Source organism: Pipistrellus hanaki, assembly GCF_964339955.1.
Source record: "Pipistrellus hanaki genome assembly, chromosome: 1".
NCBI classification, from domain to species: Eukaryota; Metazoa; Chordata; class Mammalia; order Chiroptera; family Vespertilionidae; genus Pipistrellus; species Pipistrellus hanaki.
In genome coordinates this window covers 16,465,511-16,482,594 of record NC_140503.1, presented here as the reverse complement: position 1 = coordinate 16,482,594, position 17,084 = coordinate 16,465,511, and the positions used below count along the sequence as shown (strand labels likewise).

General features: G+C 38.5%; 1 protein-coding gene across 3 annotated transcripts in view; it reads right to left on the bottom strand.

Moving 5' to 3' along the window:
- Positions 1-17,084, bottom strand: part of CEP128 (centrosomal protein 128) — a 313,428-nt gene that overhangs the window by 187,455 nt on the left and 108,889 nt on the right. For all 3 annotated transcript variants that reach the window (XM_084891426.1, XM_084891427.1, XM_084891428.1), the window contains exons 16-17: positions 16,216-16,866; positions 9,942-10,106 (exon numbers count right to left, since the gene is read on the bottom strand). In XM_084891426.1, the coding sequence (XP_084747552.1) occupies positions 9,942-10,106; positions 16,216-16,866 (816 nt within the window). The remainder of the gene's footprint in view (positions 1-9,941; positions 10,107-16,215; positions 16,867-17,084) is intronic.

Below are 17,084 nucleotides of genomic sequence, written 5' to 3'. Positions count from 1 at the left end.
AATAGTAATGAGTGAAAAACTCAATGAAAACAAACCTGGACATTCATCTTATGTTCCCTTACAGGGTCCACCAAAGCAAAATAGGAATGCTTAACTTAAGCATATAGAACTCTTCATGTGGCCTATTCCACATCTCACCCAAGTCCATGTACCATTATTCAATTTAATTCCTACACTAGGGATATCACTCACAATTTCAAAATTAAATGAAATCAAACTAATAGCTCAGGCTGTTTAAGTGCCCATACAGAACTGCTTTCCTCTCAAGCCCTTGTTAAGTTATCAACCTCTTGGTGAGTTAAGGATAAATGGCAGGCCTCTCAATCAAATTCAAATCGGGGGAAATAAAGACCCAAACTTGAACTTCACTCTTTAAATTCATTTAAAATCAAACTCTTTGATAGTCAATGGTTGGTAGGGAAGTCACTGCCAAAGTAACAGAGTTTGAAAATGGGTTTTCCACATCTGCTTCATTTTGGAAAGTAGAGACCAACTGTACTTCAATTCACTTTTTTTTCTTGCCCTTCCCTCTGCACAGCTGTATATATAACTATCGCCCCTCCCCCCCACTTCCCACTATATAGTCACTTGACCTTTGCATTCTAAACTTGTTTCTTAATATCTGACACAATGTTTCATACATAGTAAGCACTTTGATGTTTGAGTCAATTCTCTGTAGAAGTCAAGGACTACTGCGGACTTAATAACTGCAAGTGGTTCAATTAAAAATGCTTGTAAATGACAAACACAAAATTTACAAGTTTATCTTTAATTGGACCATTTTAATATTTTCACTGTTGTTTTTTTAAGATGACAAAAATCTGACAGGAAATTACTCATAAGATCCTATTTAGTGTTAGTTTAAAGCACATGTGTCAAACACAAGGCCCTCGGGCCAAATCCAGCCCGCCAGGCCTTGCAATGTGGCCCGCACCGCGCTGTCATCACTGCACTCCGCTGTCAGTTTATGACATTGTCAGTTTATGACTGTTCAGTAAACCATTCGGCCCGCGATTTAGGCTGGATTTTAGATTTTGGCCCCTTCTCTGATTGAGTTCGACACCCCTAGTTTAAAGTATCTGATTTAAATTTGTCTCCTAATTAATTCGTGGTAGCTACAACTTTGTTCTACTCACATAATTTAAAATGGACGAAGCACCAAAGAGTGCAGTCTGTCTAAAAATGGTCTACAGTATAAACTTTAATGTAAATGTTAGAAGTCAACAGCTCAATTGCTTCTATTCTTTCTTGTTCTCAAGAAAAGAATTTGAAATCAGAGAATTCTGCCTTCTACTATCAAAGAGCTTTTAGAAAAAACGTGGAACTGTGATTTTGTAAAGTAGTAAACATTTTACAGAACAGATATATGACAATCATATATATTTATCCACATCATGAAAAAAATGGCAATCCTAAACAGATGGTCAAATTAGAACTGAAACACAGAACTGAACAACACTGATTCATTTTTTCCTGATCTCTTTTATGTGGCAATATCAGGCCTTAATTAGATTTTTCTAACAAATTCATTGATGAATCCTTCTCTGAAGTTTGTGTCAGGCTAAAAAGAATCCAAGAGTATATGGCAAACTGTTGAATATAATAACCCTAAATTTAAATTCAACATTAAGAGGGCAATGAAAAGACACAAATGTGCGTCACTCTACTGGCAGTAAATAAAGGGGGAAAATAAAAGGAATTTGTGTCCACATCCTGTTTCCACCACAAGCTATGCAATGTTGTGCAAGTCACAATATACCCTCAACCTCAGTCTCCACCTTCTGTGAAAATGGGTGTTATCATTACACTTGGAAATGAGAATAACAATTATCATTTCTCAAAGATCCACATTTTGTACAAGAAAACTATTTCCTAAGTGTTTTTATCCAGCATAGTCATAGCCATAAAATATGTTGCTAGGTGCAACTCCTCAAATGATTTAAACAAAGGATTCCATGGGAAGGAACCAAGTTACATTTCTATGAATCCTGATATACTCAATACTTAAGTTCCTATGAACTGCTATAGCTTTGGATATGTCACCATTTTTGGTGTTGAGGTATCTCCTAATTGTTTCATTGTAGTTACTGTCATAGCACTAATAATTATATCTAATAAAAGGGTAATATGCAAATTAACCATCACTCCATCACCAACATGGCAGCACCCAGTCTCCTCAGCCTCGCAGAGTCCCCGTTTGTTGTTGTTGTTGTTGTTGTTGTTGTTGTTTTATTGTTTTTGTTTTTTTGGGGGGTGGGGGGGGCTGCCGCTGAGAGCAGGCAGCATGAGCAGCCTGGCAGAATGCTTGCTTCATTGCCGCAGTGATGGAGGACCTCTGGGCAGTGGGCGCGGAGCGGCCAGGGCGAGACACTTGCTTCATTGTCTTGGCAATGCCCTGGCCAGAGGGCCTCCTGAGGACAGGGGGCTGGCCTGCAGCTTCCAGGGTCGAGCACAGACCCAGAGAGGAGATGGCGAGCCCATCTCCCATGAAAGCAGCGCAGCTCCCTCCTGCCTCTGCCTCCCACGGAAGCTGTATGGCTCCCGTGTAAGCAGCATGGCTCCCAGCAGCACGCTGCACAGTTCCTGCTAGCTCCTGTGGAAGCAACGGACAGCCTACTGCACACAATATCGCACAATGGGCTACTAGTAGACAATAAAGTTCTCTAAAGAGAATTAAGTATAACTATGGAAACAAGCAGGTATTACGTGAGATAGCTAAGTATCCTATATAATAAAGAGGTAATATGCAAATAGACCATCACTACAAAGCACATTTCGGCCACCCCCATGTGGACACAATATGGTCACCACAAGATGTCCAGCAGGGGAGGGCATTTGGGAGGGACCAGGCCTGCAAGGGAGGGCAGTTGGGGGTGACCGGGCTATCAGAGAATGGTAGTTGAGGGCAACCAGGCCAGAAGGGAAGGGCAGTTAGGGGCAATCGGGCCAGCAGGGGAGCAGTTAGGCATTGATCAGGCTGGCAGGGGAGTTGTTAGGGGGTGATCAGGCTGGCAGGCAAGTGAGCGGTTGGGAGCCAGCAGTCCTGGATTGTGAGAGGGATGTCCCAGATTGGAGAGGGTGCAGGCTGGGCTGAGGGACACACATACCTCCACCCCCCTTGTATGAATTTCGTGCACCGGGCCTCTAGTCCCAGATAACCTTCATAATCTATATATTGGCCAGAAATGGTTCTTATAGATTCTGATACAATGAAAAAAATAAGATTGGTAAACCTGAGTCCTTTTCCCATTTATACCAATGGACAACTGGGAGCACTTGGGTAAATCAATTAACTCTTTGGGCCAAAATTAACTCACCTATAATTAACTTGCCAATATGTTGGGAGTACATATTGTTTAAAGTCCTTGCACACTTTAGAAGTACACTGATGACAAATGTTTTGGGAAATAAAACCTTTGTACAATAGTTCAGAGCAACCCTGTAAACTTTGAGACAATGCTTGTTAAAAACAAAAGCTAATACACAGACTTTTTGGGGGGGAGGGCAAAAAACAGAAAGTACTGAAGAATCTTTCAACATTGCCATGGCTACCTAAAACTATAAGGTATGTGTATCCATGTACCAGCATCTCTTGTAACAGAGAAATTCCACATATGATTGTGACGATTCGTGGACTGAAGGAGAAAAGTAAAATGAGGAGAGTAGATATCCTCTGGCTTTCTCCAGGGTTGGGTCTCTAATGACAAGAAACATATTCTCATAATTCTGCTTAGAATGAAAACAGTAACAAATACAAATGAGAGTTACAAAAATGTAATGTATAAAGGATAAAACTCGTAGAGGATAAAAATTACTTAAGCCCAGCCAGAGTAGCTCAGTTGGTTGGGTGTCATTCTGTACATCAAAAGATTGCTCATTTGATTCCCAGTTGGAGACACATACGTACCTGGGTTGTGGGTTCGATCATGTCAGGGAGTTTAAAAATGTACAGAGGGCAACTGACCAATCGCGCGCGCTTGCTCGCCCTCTCTCTCTCTCTCTCTCTCTCTCTTTCTCTCTCTCTCTCTCTCTCTCTCTCTCCTGTCCCCCTTTTCTCTCTCTCCCTCCTTTTGTCCCTCCCTCCCTCTCATCCTCTGGAGAGGATTAAAAAAAAATTACTTGATCTATAATTTTAAAATATAGAAAAAAGCAAATAATGTAATCAACAACAAAATAATGCTACATTTACCAGATAAAATATTGGGTAGCAAATAAACTTGATTTCAAAAAAATGTTCAATGACATGTAAATTCAGAGCATGCACATAGCATGATCCCAAGTGGAGTCTGTGTGTCTGTCTGTGCAAAAAAGAACCATAAAGAAAATTTCACCAAAGCACACATTTTTAAAAACCTAGATGGTGCCGAAACCGGTTTGGCTCAGTGGATAGAGTCAGATGTAGACTGAAAGGTCCCAGGTTTGATTCCTGTCAAGGGCATGTACCTTGGTTGTGGGCACATCCCCAGTAGGGGGTGTGCAAGAGGCAGCTGATGGATGTTTCTCATGGATGTTTCTAACTCTCTATCCCTCTCTCTTCCTCTCTGTAAAAACTCAATAAAATATATATTTTTTAAAAGCTAGTTGGTGAGATTACATGTAAATTGTTATATCATCCTTAAAAATGCCCTGCATTTTTCACAATGAAATTCTATTGTTTTATAATTTTTAAGTGTTCCCTTTTAGAAGTCCAATGCGCTATCCATTGCACCACGGAGCCACCTAAGTGTTCCCTTTTAAACACACAACTATTTTGCCGAAACCAGTTTGGCTCAGTGGATAGAGCGTCGGTCTGCAGACTTAAAGGTCCCAGGTTCAATTCCGGTCAGGGGCATGTACCTTGGTTGCGGGCACATCCCAGGTGTGGGGTGTGATGGAGGCAGCTGGTCAATGTCTCTCTCTCATCGATGTTTCTAGCTCTCTATCTCTCTCCTCTCTTCCTCTCTGTAAAATATTAATAAAATATATTTTTTAAAAAGCATAAACACAAAACTATTTTTAAACCTATAATTTCAGAATTTATAGAAATGAACAGTCAATAAAATTATATTATTCTTTCACTAATAAATGAAAATAAATGTTTTATTATGTTTGCATTGGGCTTAGAAAAACAATTTAATGTCTATCATTTTCTTTATACCATTTTTCTCATTGCTTTTATACTTGCCCAAAATACTATATGTATTGTTCATGAAATATCCATATTTATAAAAAGTAAGGATGGAGAGTATATGCAGAATATAAACAGAATACTTTAACAAATAATGTTTTCTTAATTTTAGGCACCAGCTTTATCAAAAATATTATGTAAACATGTTCAAAATTAAAATCAATCTTTCAATACTTATACAACAGAATTACCTGGAAAGATCTAAAAAAAATGGCAGTGTCATTAATAAACTCATACCTGTGTTAATGAAGTCTTTTTTAATTAAATCAGATATGGGTCTGTATAGATAAGTCAATTTTTATGACTTGCTGAACCAAAATGATTTAATTATACACTAACTTTATCAATGACTCACAGATTCCAGTAAAACCAATAAAAATATATTTCTAATAGAATAAACAACATTATGAGTTTTGAAGTAAATGCTAGAAGATATAAAGTTTAATATTAATAAGATCATTTTAGAACAAAAAAGAAACCAAACAATTTTCCTTTAAAATTTTAAGCAACAGGTATAATAAATTTTAATGATACTATAAATGGAATAAAATTCTATCTGAACACTTTCATGAGAGCTTTTTCTCTAGTAAGAAGCTCATAATAAAGTCTTAACTGCATATGTAAAAATTCTGTGGGTTGCACAATACTTGTTCTCTTTGTCATGTAAAATTGAAAAATAACACTTGATGCTAGAGCAAAATCAGATGTTGGAAAAAATGTATTTTATTAACACATATCAAAAAATGTATTTTATTACCACATATCACCACTGAATACATGAGAAAAATATGCTAAAGTTAGTTATTCAGTACATATATATGGACAGCCTCTTCTACTACTAATTAAGCCTGCCAGAACTAAAACTGTATATGAATTTTGATTCAGTTTTAACATTTCTTAGTTTTCCAAGTAATAACATGACAAGAAACAATGATCTAAACCAAAGTACGCAAATTAGTAGCAAGACATTTAAAAAAAAAAAAAAAAGGGAAAGTGTGTGTCAGTGGCATAAGTAGCACCATATATTTATGTTAGGGATGGGCCTGCAAGAATAAGGTTTTGTTAAGTAAACAAGAAAGGCTTCCCTTTTGATTACAGCAGGGGCCCATCACAAACCCCTTCAACCCATAAGGCCCCATTTATCAAGATCATTACATTGCTCAAATCGTAATTTCTGGGCTATAAGTCCCAGGGCCTTTTCTCACTGTAAATGTATTTTTATCTTGTGTTCTTGTTTTTATTCCCCCCAATCAGGCCAACACACACACACACACACACACACACACACACACACACACAAAGTGTGTGTGTGTGTGTCCTATATAATAAAGAGGTAATATTCAAATTGACCATCACGCCCTTGCACAAGATGGCTGCCATAAGATGGCCAGCAGGGGTGGGCAGTTGTGGGCAATTAGGCAAGCAGGGGAGGGTATTTAGGGATGATCAGGCCAGCAGGGGAGGGCAGTTGGGGGCAACCAGGCCTACAGGAGAGGACAGTTGGGGACAACAGGGCTTGCAAGGGAGAGAAGTTAGGGGCAACCAGGTTGGGAGGGGAGGGCAGTTAGGGTTTACCGGGCTGGCAGGGGAGGGCAGTGGGGACAACCAGGCCGACAGGGGAGGGCAGTTGGGGGTGACCGGGTTTGCAGGGGAGGAAGGGCAGTTGCGGGGGACTGAGCCTGCAGGGGAGAGCAGTTAGGGACCACCAGGCCAGCAGGGGAGGATAGTTAGGGGAGACCAGGCCAATAGGGGAAGACAGTTAGGGGCAACCAAGGGCGCAACCAGGCCTGCAGGGGAGGGCAGTTGGGGGCAATCCGGCCTGCAGGGGAGCAGTTAGGTATCAATCAGGCTGGCAAGGGAGTGGTTAGGGGGTGATAAGGCTGGCAGGCAGTTGAGCAGTTGGGAGCCAGCAATCCCAAATTGTGAGAGGGATGTCCAACTGCCAGTATTGAGCCTAAATTGTCAGTCAGACATCCCCTGTGGGGTTCCAGATTGGAGAGGGAGCAAACTGGACTGAGGGACACACACTCCTCAGTGCACAAATTTCATGCACTGGGTCTCTAGTATATATATATCTTGGTTATCTGTATTTCTTTATCTACATATATATATATGATTATGTTTGGATGTGCATACACAGATACCTCTTTATCCACAATTTACTTATAAATTACCTACTGCATGTCTGGCTCTATACCTTATCTCGGGATGCATAAGCAACCAAGATTTGGTTCCTGTCCCAAACAGAAAACTGCCCACTAGTTTGGTTTGTTTAACATACGTGGCTTCAATATCACTTGCTGATAGAACTCTTCAGATGGGTACCTCTTTTGTAGACCATCTGTCTCAAGTGATTCAACAACGTCTGATTCTAAACTCCCAAAAGCACAGTTCTGCAGAAATTTTGATTCCAGCTGCCTGGCTCTTAACAACCTAACACACAATTAGAGGAACCATGGTCAGTCGATCAGTGCTTGCTAAGTGGCTAATTGTTTGGTTAAACCATTAAATGGCATATATTTAAAAACAATAACAAAATAAAGTAGCTAATAATTGATAGCTTATCCTATATAATAAAGACGTAATATGCAAATGGTCATTACACCATGAAGCGTAATGACCAACTGTAACGACTGACCGACCGTGTAATGACTGGATCACAGATCAGCAGGGGGGTGGGGCAGCAAGCTACAAGCAGGCAGTGGAAAGCTACAAAAGGGGGCAGGGCAGCAAGCAATTGTAGTGGGGGAGGCAGAGGGAGCTACAGGAGGGCAGAGCAGCCGGCAGAGAGCTACAGGAGAGGGCAGGGCAGCAAGCTATGAAGAGGGAGCTACAGGAGGGCGGAGCAGTGGGCAGAGAACTACTAAAGGGCGGCAGTGAGCTACTGGTGCAAGGATTCATGCACTGGGCTACTAGTATCAGATAATCTGCCAAGCATTTTACTAGTATACACATTTTCACGTTTGAATCCATAGCAGATGTATTATTATACCTGTTTTAAGGATGTTTTGTAAAAGTAAGACTGATTTTTAAGCAACTTTCCTACAGCCACATAGCTAGAAAATGATTTATACTCCAAGTTCCCTTCATAGCCACTAATGCTATACCACCTCTCAAAGACAAAGGCCCTGTGTCTTTTCTGTATCCTAGCCTCAGCATCCAGAAAAATGCCTGTCACATACTAGATGCTCAATACCCAGCAGTAGAATACAATCATTAACTCTTGGGACTCTGAGGGGAATGTTTCATTTATATGTCATAATGCATATCTGCCTGAAACATAACAAATGGAATCAGTGAAGAAACATTTATTTTAACCAGAACAAGTAAGCTTTACATTTTCAACATATCAAAATTTTCACCATTTATTGAATTGCAAATAAATAAATATAAAAGATGTTAACACATCTTCTGGCTAAAATTCCAATTATGAAAAAGTTGGAAAGTTTCAGTTATCACCACAGCAACTACACCCTGCCAATAGATACATTAAATATGTATGAACAGTAGACATAATCAAAATAAAGAATGACTCAAGAACTAAATTGCAGTGGTTGTCAAGATTGTAGGCCTAAATTTAGCAAGTTAGTTCATTTAATCATAAATTGCAAACAAATTTATATTTTATTTCCTTGATTTTAACAATTACTAGAAAGTTAGTACATACCTACACACATATGATATAGGAAATTTTGCAAACAACAAAAAAAGGGAAAGGTGAACAAATCATTTAGAAACTTGCTTCCTTAAGGTTTATGAAGTTTTATGACACCCACCTAGTGACAGTCCATCCTAGATTCCAGTTACCCTTATAAAGTAGACCGTGCAGTGTTTCCCAAAGTGTGGTACACGTACCCCCAGAGGTAAGGGGAAGAGTTTGGTGGGGGTATGCACTGCACCATGCTTAGCTGCACCTAATTCTACGTTCTCATGAGTACGTAGGGTACTCAGAATTACGAAAATTATAGAAGGGGTACACATATGGCAAAAGTTTGGGAAACAATGAAGTAGAGGATCCATCTGATTTGTTTATTCTATTCTGCCTTATCTTATTGTCCATACTTTAATGTCTTTTTCACATTTGACTTCTGTCACACCCAAATGAAAATCCTTTTAGGAAATTGGTGTAAGAAACAGAAACCAAATTTAAATATTCTGGCTTCAATTCTTAGTTGACTTTTTGCCACAAAAGTAGTGACACTATTCTACCCAATGTCTGCGATAGCAGACACTCCAAATCAACTTAATACATCTACAGCTATATAGTGAGCCTGCTGGGGATGTTCCAAGGTTACCAATCCTCACAGCTTCATTCAGCCTCTGCAAGTACAAAAAGGAGCATAATAGTATTGATTTCCTAAAATTACTATGAGTATTAAAAGTGTCGAGCATCTGGTGAGTAATTAGCTATTTTATTTTGAGCTGCAATTTCTTCATAGGTTAGAGGATGGATAGAATCTAACCCAAAGAGTTGTGAGAATTAAGCACACATATTAAATCAGTTATTTGCTTTACTATCTTGCCTCTAAACTACTCCCATTTTAAGATCCAGAAGAAATTTAAAATCAAATGTATTAGATCACTGGTTTGTTCAAAGAATAAAAATGACAGCAATCACAGTTTATTGAAACTTCTATAATAGTTTATGGCACCAATACAACTGTCCTATGCAGGACTACAATTAACATTTATTAAAGCATAAAATATGTTCTAGAAGAAATACTAGAAGAAATTCAGATAAGTCTTTTAAGTTAGAATTCATTCACATTCTTACCTTTTCTTCTAGGTGATCCTTCAAACTCTGATATTTTAGCTTTAGTTTTTTGTTCTCATTTTCATTCTGGTTTAATTCCTCAGTCAGCCTGTCACACTGTAATTTTAACTTCTCGAGCTGACAAAGATGGACTTTGGCGATATTCTTATCTTCTAAGCTTTCTGCCTGAAAAAAAGAGGAGAAAAGAGAAAGTCCACTGGCCACAGCAAAACTGTACACCAAACAAGTTACACATTATATCAGCAGGCAAACACTTCCGGTTGTGGCTATCTCTAATAGTCGCTACACCAAACGGAACAAAAGAAATGCTCTTTGCATCTATTCAATCACTCCTTAGCACTCACTGGGCATTTACTAAGTGAAAAGTACTGTGCTCGGTGCTGACAGTAACAGATATGAAGAGTAAAAGAGACAGATGCCAAAATCAATTTATACAACAATGAATGAGAAATCCTTAGTAAAGGTGTAGGTGGAGTACTGTGACAACCCAAAGGACACTAATTCTGTTGGGAAAGGAAGGAGTTACTTGAAAAGTGTCCCAAGTGGGAAGTATTATGAGCTACTATTACTGACTGATGGGTTTTTCATTTATACTGGTAAATGGAGCTTGACAACATTCCTATTCAACCTAAACCTCCTGACTCCTGATTTTGGTGAAAGAACTGTGTACTTTTTGTAGTAATTATTAATACCTCTCCTGTAGGACTAAAAAGATTATAACTGCAGCAGCCAAGAAACTACAAGTAACTTAATATGAAGAAGAAGAAAAAAGTTACCAGTGATTATGTCAGTATCAACACTGTAATAAAGTACCTGGTTTTTCATCTTTAATTGCAATATAACAGAACCAGCTTTTAAAAATTAGGAATAATGCATTCCATGTATGAAATTCAATAAAAATTTCCCATGTATGTAAACTTACAGACTTTTAAAATAACAATATAAACACGAGATATCATGCACTATTCTAAGATATTTTGTGTAGCTTCATTTCGTTCTCACAACGTGACCAGGAGGTACTATTATTTCCGTTTTGGAAATTGAAGCACAGAGACACCAATAACCTGCCCCAGGGTAGTAGTGATTAAGTGCAGAGCCAGAATTTGAACCCAAGAATTCTCTCCAACATCCATGCTTTCAACTTCTCTGCCACGCTGCTTTTCTACAGGTACATACACCACCAGGTTTCAAAACCAGCTGGATGCAGCTTGCAATATTAACTGGTCACACCCACTAGTAACTATATATAGTCTATTTATATAGAATTTAGTGCCTAACATATACGTGGGTTTTTTTATAATTTGTTATATCTTTTTGATTAGTTATAGAGGAACACAATTATTGAAAGCAATTTCCTGGAACAAGTTTTGTGAATTTTAGACAAAATTTAAATTTTATTCAGCCCACAGAATTCACCTAAAATTTGATGCCACTTGAAATCAACAAAGGAATTGAGTTTTTGTGAGGAATCATGTATTCATAACCCAAAATAAATTTACAAAATAAAGTATCTCATCAGGAAAAGTGGTCAATTATGACTTGAAGTTGCAGTAGAAGGCTCTGGCTTTTCTTTATGTCTATTAAAAGTGGAGGCACAGAAGGTTCCCCTAAAGCCAGGGGGTGTTGGAGCTGGCTCACAGTGGCTATCAAGAACCAACTGTACTCATCTCTTCCCAACTCTGTCCCTCTCCTGTGATGTCTTGTTTGATATCTTGAAATCAACCAAAGGAGGTATTTATACCACTGAACTTGGGAAATGCCACAAATCAGGTTTCTTCCTTCCCCTCCAGAGAGCCTATTTTAAAACATTTACCAGCACACTAATGCCTTCGTTTGACTAAGAACTAGCTCCTTGTTGAGGTTTTATTATTATAGCTTATAAGGCAATGGCACACTCACAAAAATCCTGTGATAAAGACATTACTGTTCCCATTTTTTTAATTAAGTGCAAAATGGTTAAGTATGTTGACCAAAATCATATGGCCAACAAATGGCAAATATATAGAACTCCAATTCTTGGTCTTTTAATTCCAAAAAAAAAGGCTCTACAAAATTTTTTTGTTGTTGAAGTCATAATGAAGTAGTAACCCAATATTCTGCAATTAACAGCAGCTACATTGTTTCATTAAAATATTTTACATTTAATTTTAAAAATAGGCATGAGAAGAGTATTTCTAGATAGAGAACTATAATTTGTGCAGTGGAAAAATAGGGGTGAAATACCAGCACTTATTAGACTCAGAAAAAGTAATAAAGCTGAAAGATAACAAAATATAACATTTATAGAGATACTATCCAAAGCACTCTTGTACATAATTCAGTTTATTAAATATTCTGTGATATTATCAACTTTTAATTAATATAAGTAAGCAAAAATATAAGGTTATTTTAATGAAATAGCACGAGGTGAAGGTTGTTCCTTATGGGTAACTTATTCAGTTGAAAAGCAAAGTGCGAGGCTCACAGAAACTCAGGTTCTCCTTTTAAGCTCTTGTGTTGCTTTTGTGCCACATTAAAGAGTAGCTGCAACACCCCTCCTAAATCTCAGTCTTCAAAAAAAAAAAAAAAGTCTAACAGTTTCAGGGGATAAACAGAATATTTCTAAATTGCATATTCTTTGCATACAGTTAATTTTCAAAGTTTATTGTCTTCTCATTATATGAACACAAAGTACTTCCTAAAGAGAAGATGAGGAAATTAGTTTTCCCCCATTACAGGGAGAAATCCAAGCCATAAATATCACAAAGCAATTCAGGACCAAGTCCTCTGATTTCCAACTTTTAAACAATTTGACCCATCAGCTGGTGTGGCTCAATGGTTGAGCATTGACTTATGAACCAGGAGTTCACAGTTTGATTCCTTGGTCAGATATATGCCCAGGATGAGGGCTCAAACTCCAGTAGGGGGCGTGTGGGAGGCATCCAATCAATGATTCTAGTTCATCATTGATGTTTCTTGTAGGGAGTAGCTATAGGGTTAAGCCTTGGACTGACCTGTGGCAGGGCCACAAACAGGTCCCAGCTTGGAGGACAGAGCCCTCCTAGCATAATTAAGCCTGACCTTATAGTCCTCCCTTGTTCCTTCCTAGATAGCTAATGGGCTGAGGGAGGTGCAACAAGTGCTGCCAAAACAAGGTGAAACTTGAAAGAACATTGTAAACATGTTGACCATTTCCCTTGTTTTGCTTTATGTGTTCTTACTATAAAATAAAGCTTTGACTTACCAGCTGCATCACTGTATCCTCATCCAGGCACAAATGAACCTACCTAGCCCCAACTGTATTCTCTTATCTGTCTTCTTTAGTCCTTCACTGCCCCTCCTCAGGTTCACCCCTGGCCATGCTAGATGCAATTCAGTTTCTATCTCTCCCTTCCTCTCTGAAATCAATAAAAGTATATTTAAAAAATTTTTTGACCCAACATCCATTAAATATCTTCAGTTTGTCTCAAATATTATTAAACAATGTAAAACTCAAAGGCTAACACGGGCCAAATAAATAAGGTTTAAGTTTATGTGGGCCACAAAAAACAAAAGCTTCAATTTTCACAGAAACGTAGGTTTATTTTGAAAAGTATAGTATATAAAAAAGAACAAGAGCAATGGTAAAATTAATGTTTTCTTCCTGCCATTTGGAATTTCTTCTCTTTCTACTTCGGGGATAATCTTGTTCACAGTGATTATTTTCAAAACTGACCCAAGGTGAATGCCAGTAATTCTGGATCTGACTGGAGACTTATTTCCTTTCATGATTATAAGTAACTGCTCACACCGTTATATTGGCTGGGCTGCACAAAAATATTCGTTGTGGGCCAGATGCAGCCCGTGGGCTGTGAGTTTGACATGCTTGATGTAAAGAGACACAAAAAATGGCCAAGACCAAATTAACTATATGTGCTCATAAGACTTATGAGCGGGGGCGCACACACAAACACACACACAAATATATATAAGGCAGACTAAATGTGCTTGCTATTCTATACAACAAAGAGCTATAAAAACACAGAGGATTGGAAATTCATCCCAACTTCAATGAATCCATATAAGAGATTAACAATTAACTGGTCCTTGAAGGATTAGGCCGCCTTACAGGAAAGGAGCATCCTGGAAAGAACCATTTCTCAAGCTATGACCTAACAAGTCACTATATACCTATCCTCATTAGAAACCCTGCCTTCCTTTGAGATTCACATCAACTCTTCCTTCCCTGATGGCAACAGCTGATTGACCAGTCATTCCTTCTGGCATGTGATCAATTGTTGCCTTCACAATAGAATCATAAATACCCAAATATCTATCCAACAAACTAACATCAAAGTTATCTGACCTGTTGTATTACAATCACCTTCATCCACATCCCACAACCAACTGCATTATTACACCTTGGGCTTTAACTCTGAAAATCTAAAATCTAACATAAAAATTCCTGACCAAATAAGCAACCTACAATTGTAGATTCCTATCCTTTCTCATTCCTTTGCCCATACTTCTTCACCAACGTTAGTTACATCAGTGCATGACATGCTCCCAGACAAGCCTCATGCAGTTTCTATCAGTCTTCACAGCAGTTTACAACTTGCCACTCATAAATTACTTACTGCCCTGCTGTCCTGCTGCTCTGCTCTACTTCAGAGGGAGGAAAGAAACTGGTTAGCATTCATATCAATAAGTTCAGACTATGAGCTAACTCAATCTTACTGGTTTCTTTCAAAACCTTTAGAGGAAGATGTGTCCTGTCTCCTGTTTATCTGACCTCCTGACATCTCCTCCTGGACCTTCTCCACCAATCTCTCACAAACAGAATAAACTCTTTTAGTTCTTCTTTTAGCTTGTGTGCCACACTTGGCTCTCTTGACTATACCTTTCTTAAAATGTTCTATCTGAATTTCTACTCTCTTCTGGTTCTCCTCCTCTCTTTCATATGTTCCTTTATTTTTATTTGCCAAACATCTTTCTCAATTTTCCCCTTAAACAGTGATGTCCTAGGGTTTTCATCCTCTTCCTTCTCCTTGCTGACCTCATCCAAATCCCATGATTTCAATGACCACCAATGGGTTACTGGCTGTAAACATTTTACTTTAATCTCAAGTTCCTCCCCAACATCTAACCTATTATGTACTGACTATTCTACCTAGACTTGCATGGTTCCCTTCTTCCTAACTCAACATGGATTTTGTATTGTTCTCTCCAAATCTGTTCTGTCAGTATTATCTATCTTGACAAATAGCCTTGGTCTCCACCTAGTCTCCTGAGTCCATACCTAGACATCCTTAAGAATAAACCTTTTTCCAGTACAGCAATGTAGTTAAGAAATAGGCACTTTACCTGGGTTCAAATCCTGTCTCAACTACTTTCCACCTTGGGCAAATTACTTAACTTCCCATATCTCAATTTCCTGAACAGAGAGAAAATAATACCATACAGTATGCAGGAATATTAAATTAACACATGTAAAGTTCTTATAGTAATAACTGGCACAAACTAAGTGCTAAAAAAAAATGTCTTCTACTATTATTATGATTGTCATAGCTAATCAACTAATATAGAATCCATCTTTCATTTTTAAGACCAGCTCTTCTTCATATCTCTTGACAAGTGTTCATTCCAATAAAGACTGATTAAAAATAAATAACATGCAATATATATGATGATTAGCATCTTGGAGGGGGAAAAAATGAAGGAGAGAGAAGGGATAGACTTATCATACTCCTGACAATCATGTTATGAAGTTATTTAGCTGCTGCATGGTGAAATGCTAATACCATTAGACTTGGAAGCATTTCCCCAAAGGCAAGAACTCACCTATGCATTTACTCAGGCACCTTTGATTTGGAAAAGAAAGGGTAAATCTCAAAAGCCTTAGGTTTACACAGCCCGTAAGCTATCCACTTTAGTTACCATACTAATAAGGGCTGTGGTTATAGCTTCTATGACCTTGGTAAGTCTTTGCCTTTTATATTTTAGGAGGTCATAAATGTTGAATGAGGGCACGTTTCAAACTCACAACTTACTGCCACCTCTGCCTTTTTCTAAACTCCCCAAATAGCTAATGGTTCCTTTTAAAAGGCTCCAGTGCTCTGAAAGAGGTGCTCCCAGGTGGCTGCTGTAACTCATTTCAACCTGGCCGAACAGCCATGGATAAGCCTCTTTATTGTTCGTTTCAGCTTCCAATCAATGCTTAGGGATACAGAATGATCTCTACAAGTTTACGCCCTATTAACTTCATGAGCCACCAGAAGAATTCCTTCAGTACCATCAGATAATTCAGCACATGTACCTTAAGTGTCCTGATATGATTCTCGGCTTCACTCTTCTCTTTCTTGAAGTGCTTCATGAGCTCCTGAACGTTTTGTTCATGTTTAGTTCTCACACTCTGCAGTGAGGACGTGAGATCTGCCAGCTCCCGCTGGTGCACATCTCGTTCCAGCTTTAACTGGTTGATGATTGTAGCCGTTTCTTCATCTCTAGATTTCGCCTGTGTCTTGAGGTCAGAAATGTTCTTAAGCACTTCCTTCCTGGCTCTCTGTTCCTCGGCCAATTTATTAGCCAGGTCTGCCCGGATGGCACTCAAGTTCTTGATGGCCTCTTGCATCTCCAGAAGCTGAGTTTTGTCCTTGGCCTGGCTCTTCCTTAGTTCTGAAATTTCTTCCTCCAAGTTAGCTTTCTCCACTTTCAGTTGGCTTTGAACCTTATTCTGCTTTTGGATTTCAGAGTTTAGCCTATGGATGGTGTCCAGGGAATCCTTGACTTCTAGTTCAAGGTCAGCTTGATGAGCCTTCACGTCACTTAGCTTCTGCTCCTTACAGTGAAGCTCTTCCTCCTGAAGGGCCCGCTTGGTTAGGACCTCGTTCAATTCCTTTCGAAGGTTCTCTATTTGTTGTAAAGCCACATAAAGCTGGCTTTTCAATTCATCCTTTTCTTTTAGGATCTACCAAGTTAAAAATACAAAACAAATTACTATAAAATTCACCATAGAAAAATAATAAAATAAAAAAGTCAGCATAGACAATGCCAGAAAAAAAATAAAGTTTAGCTCACAAAGAATATTTATTTATTTTTTATTTTTTTCTTAAAAATATTTAGCCCAGAAAAAGAGGAAGCGTGCAATTATTCTGAAGTAGCACCACATTGAAATATGTTTCAGAT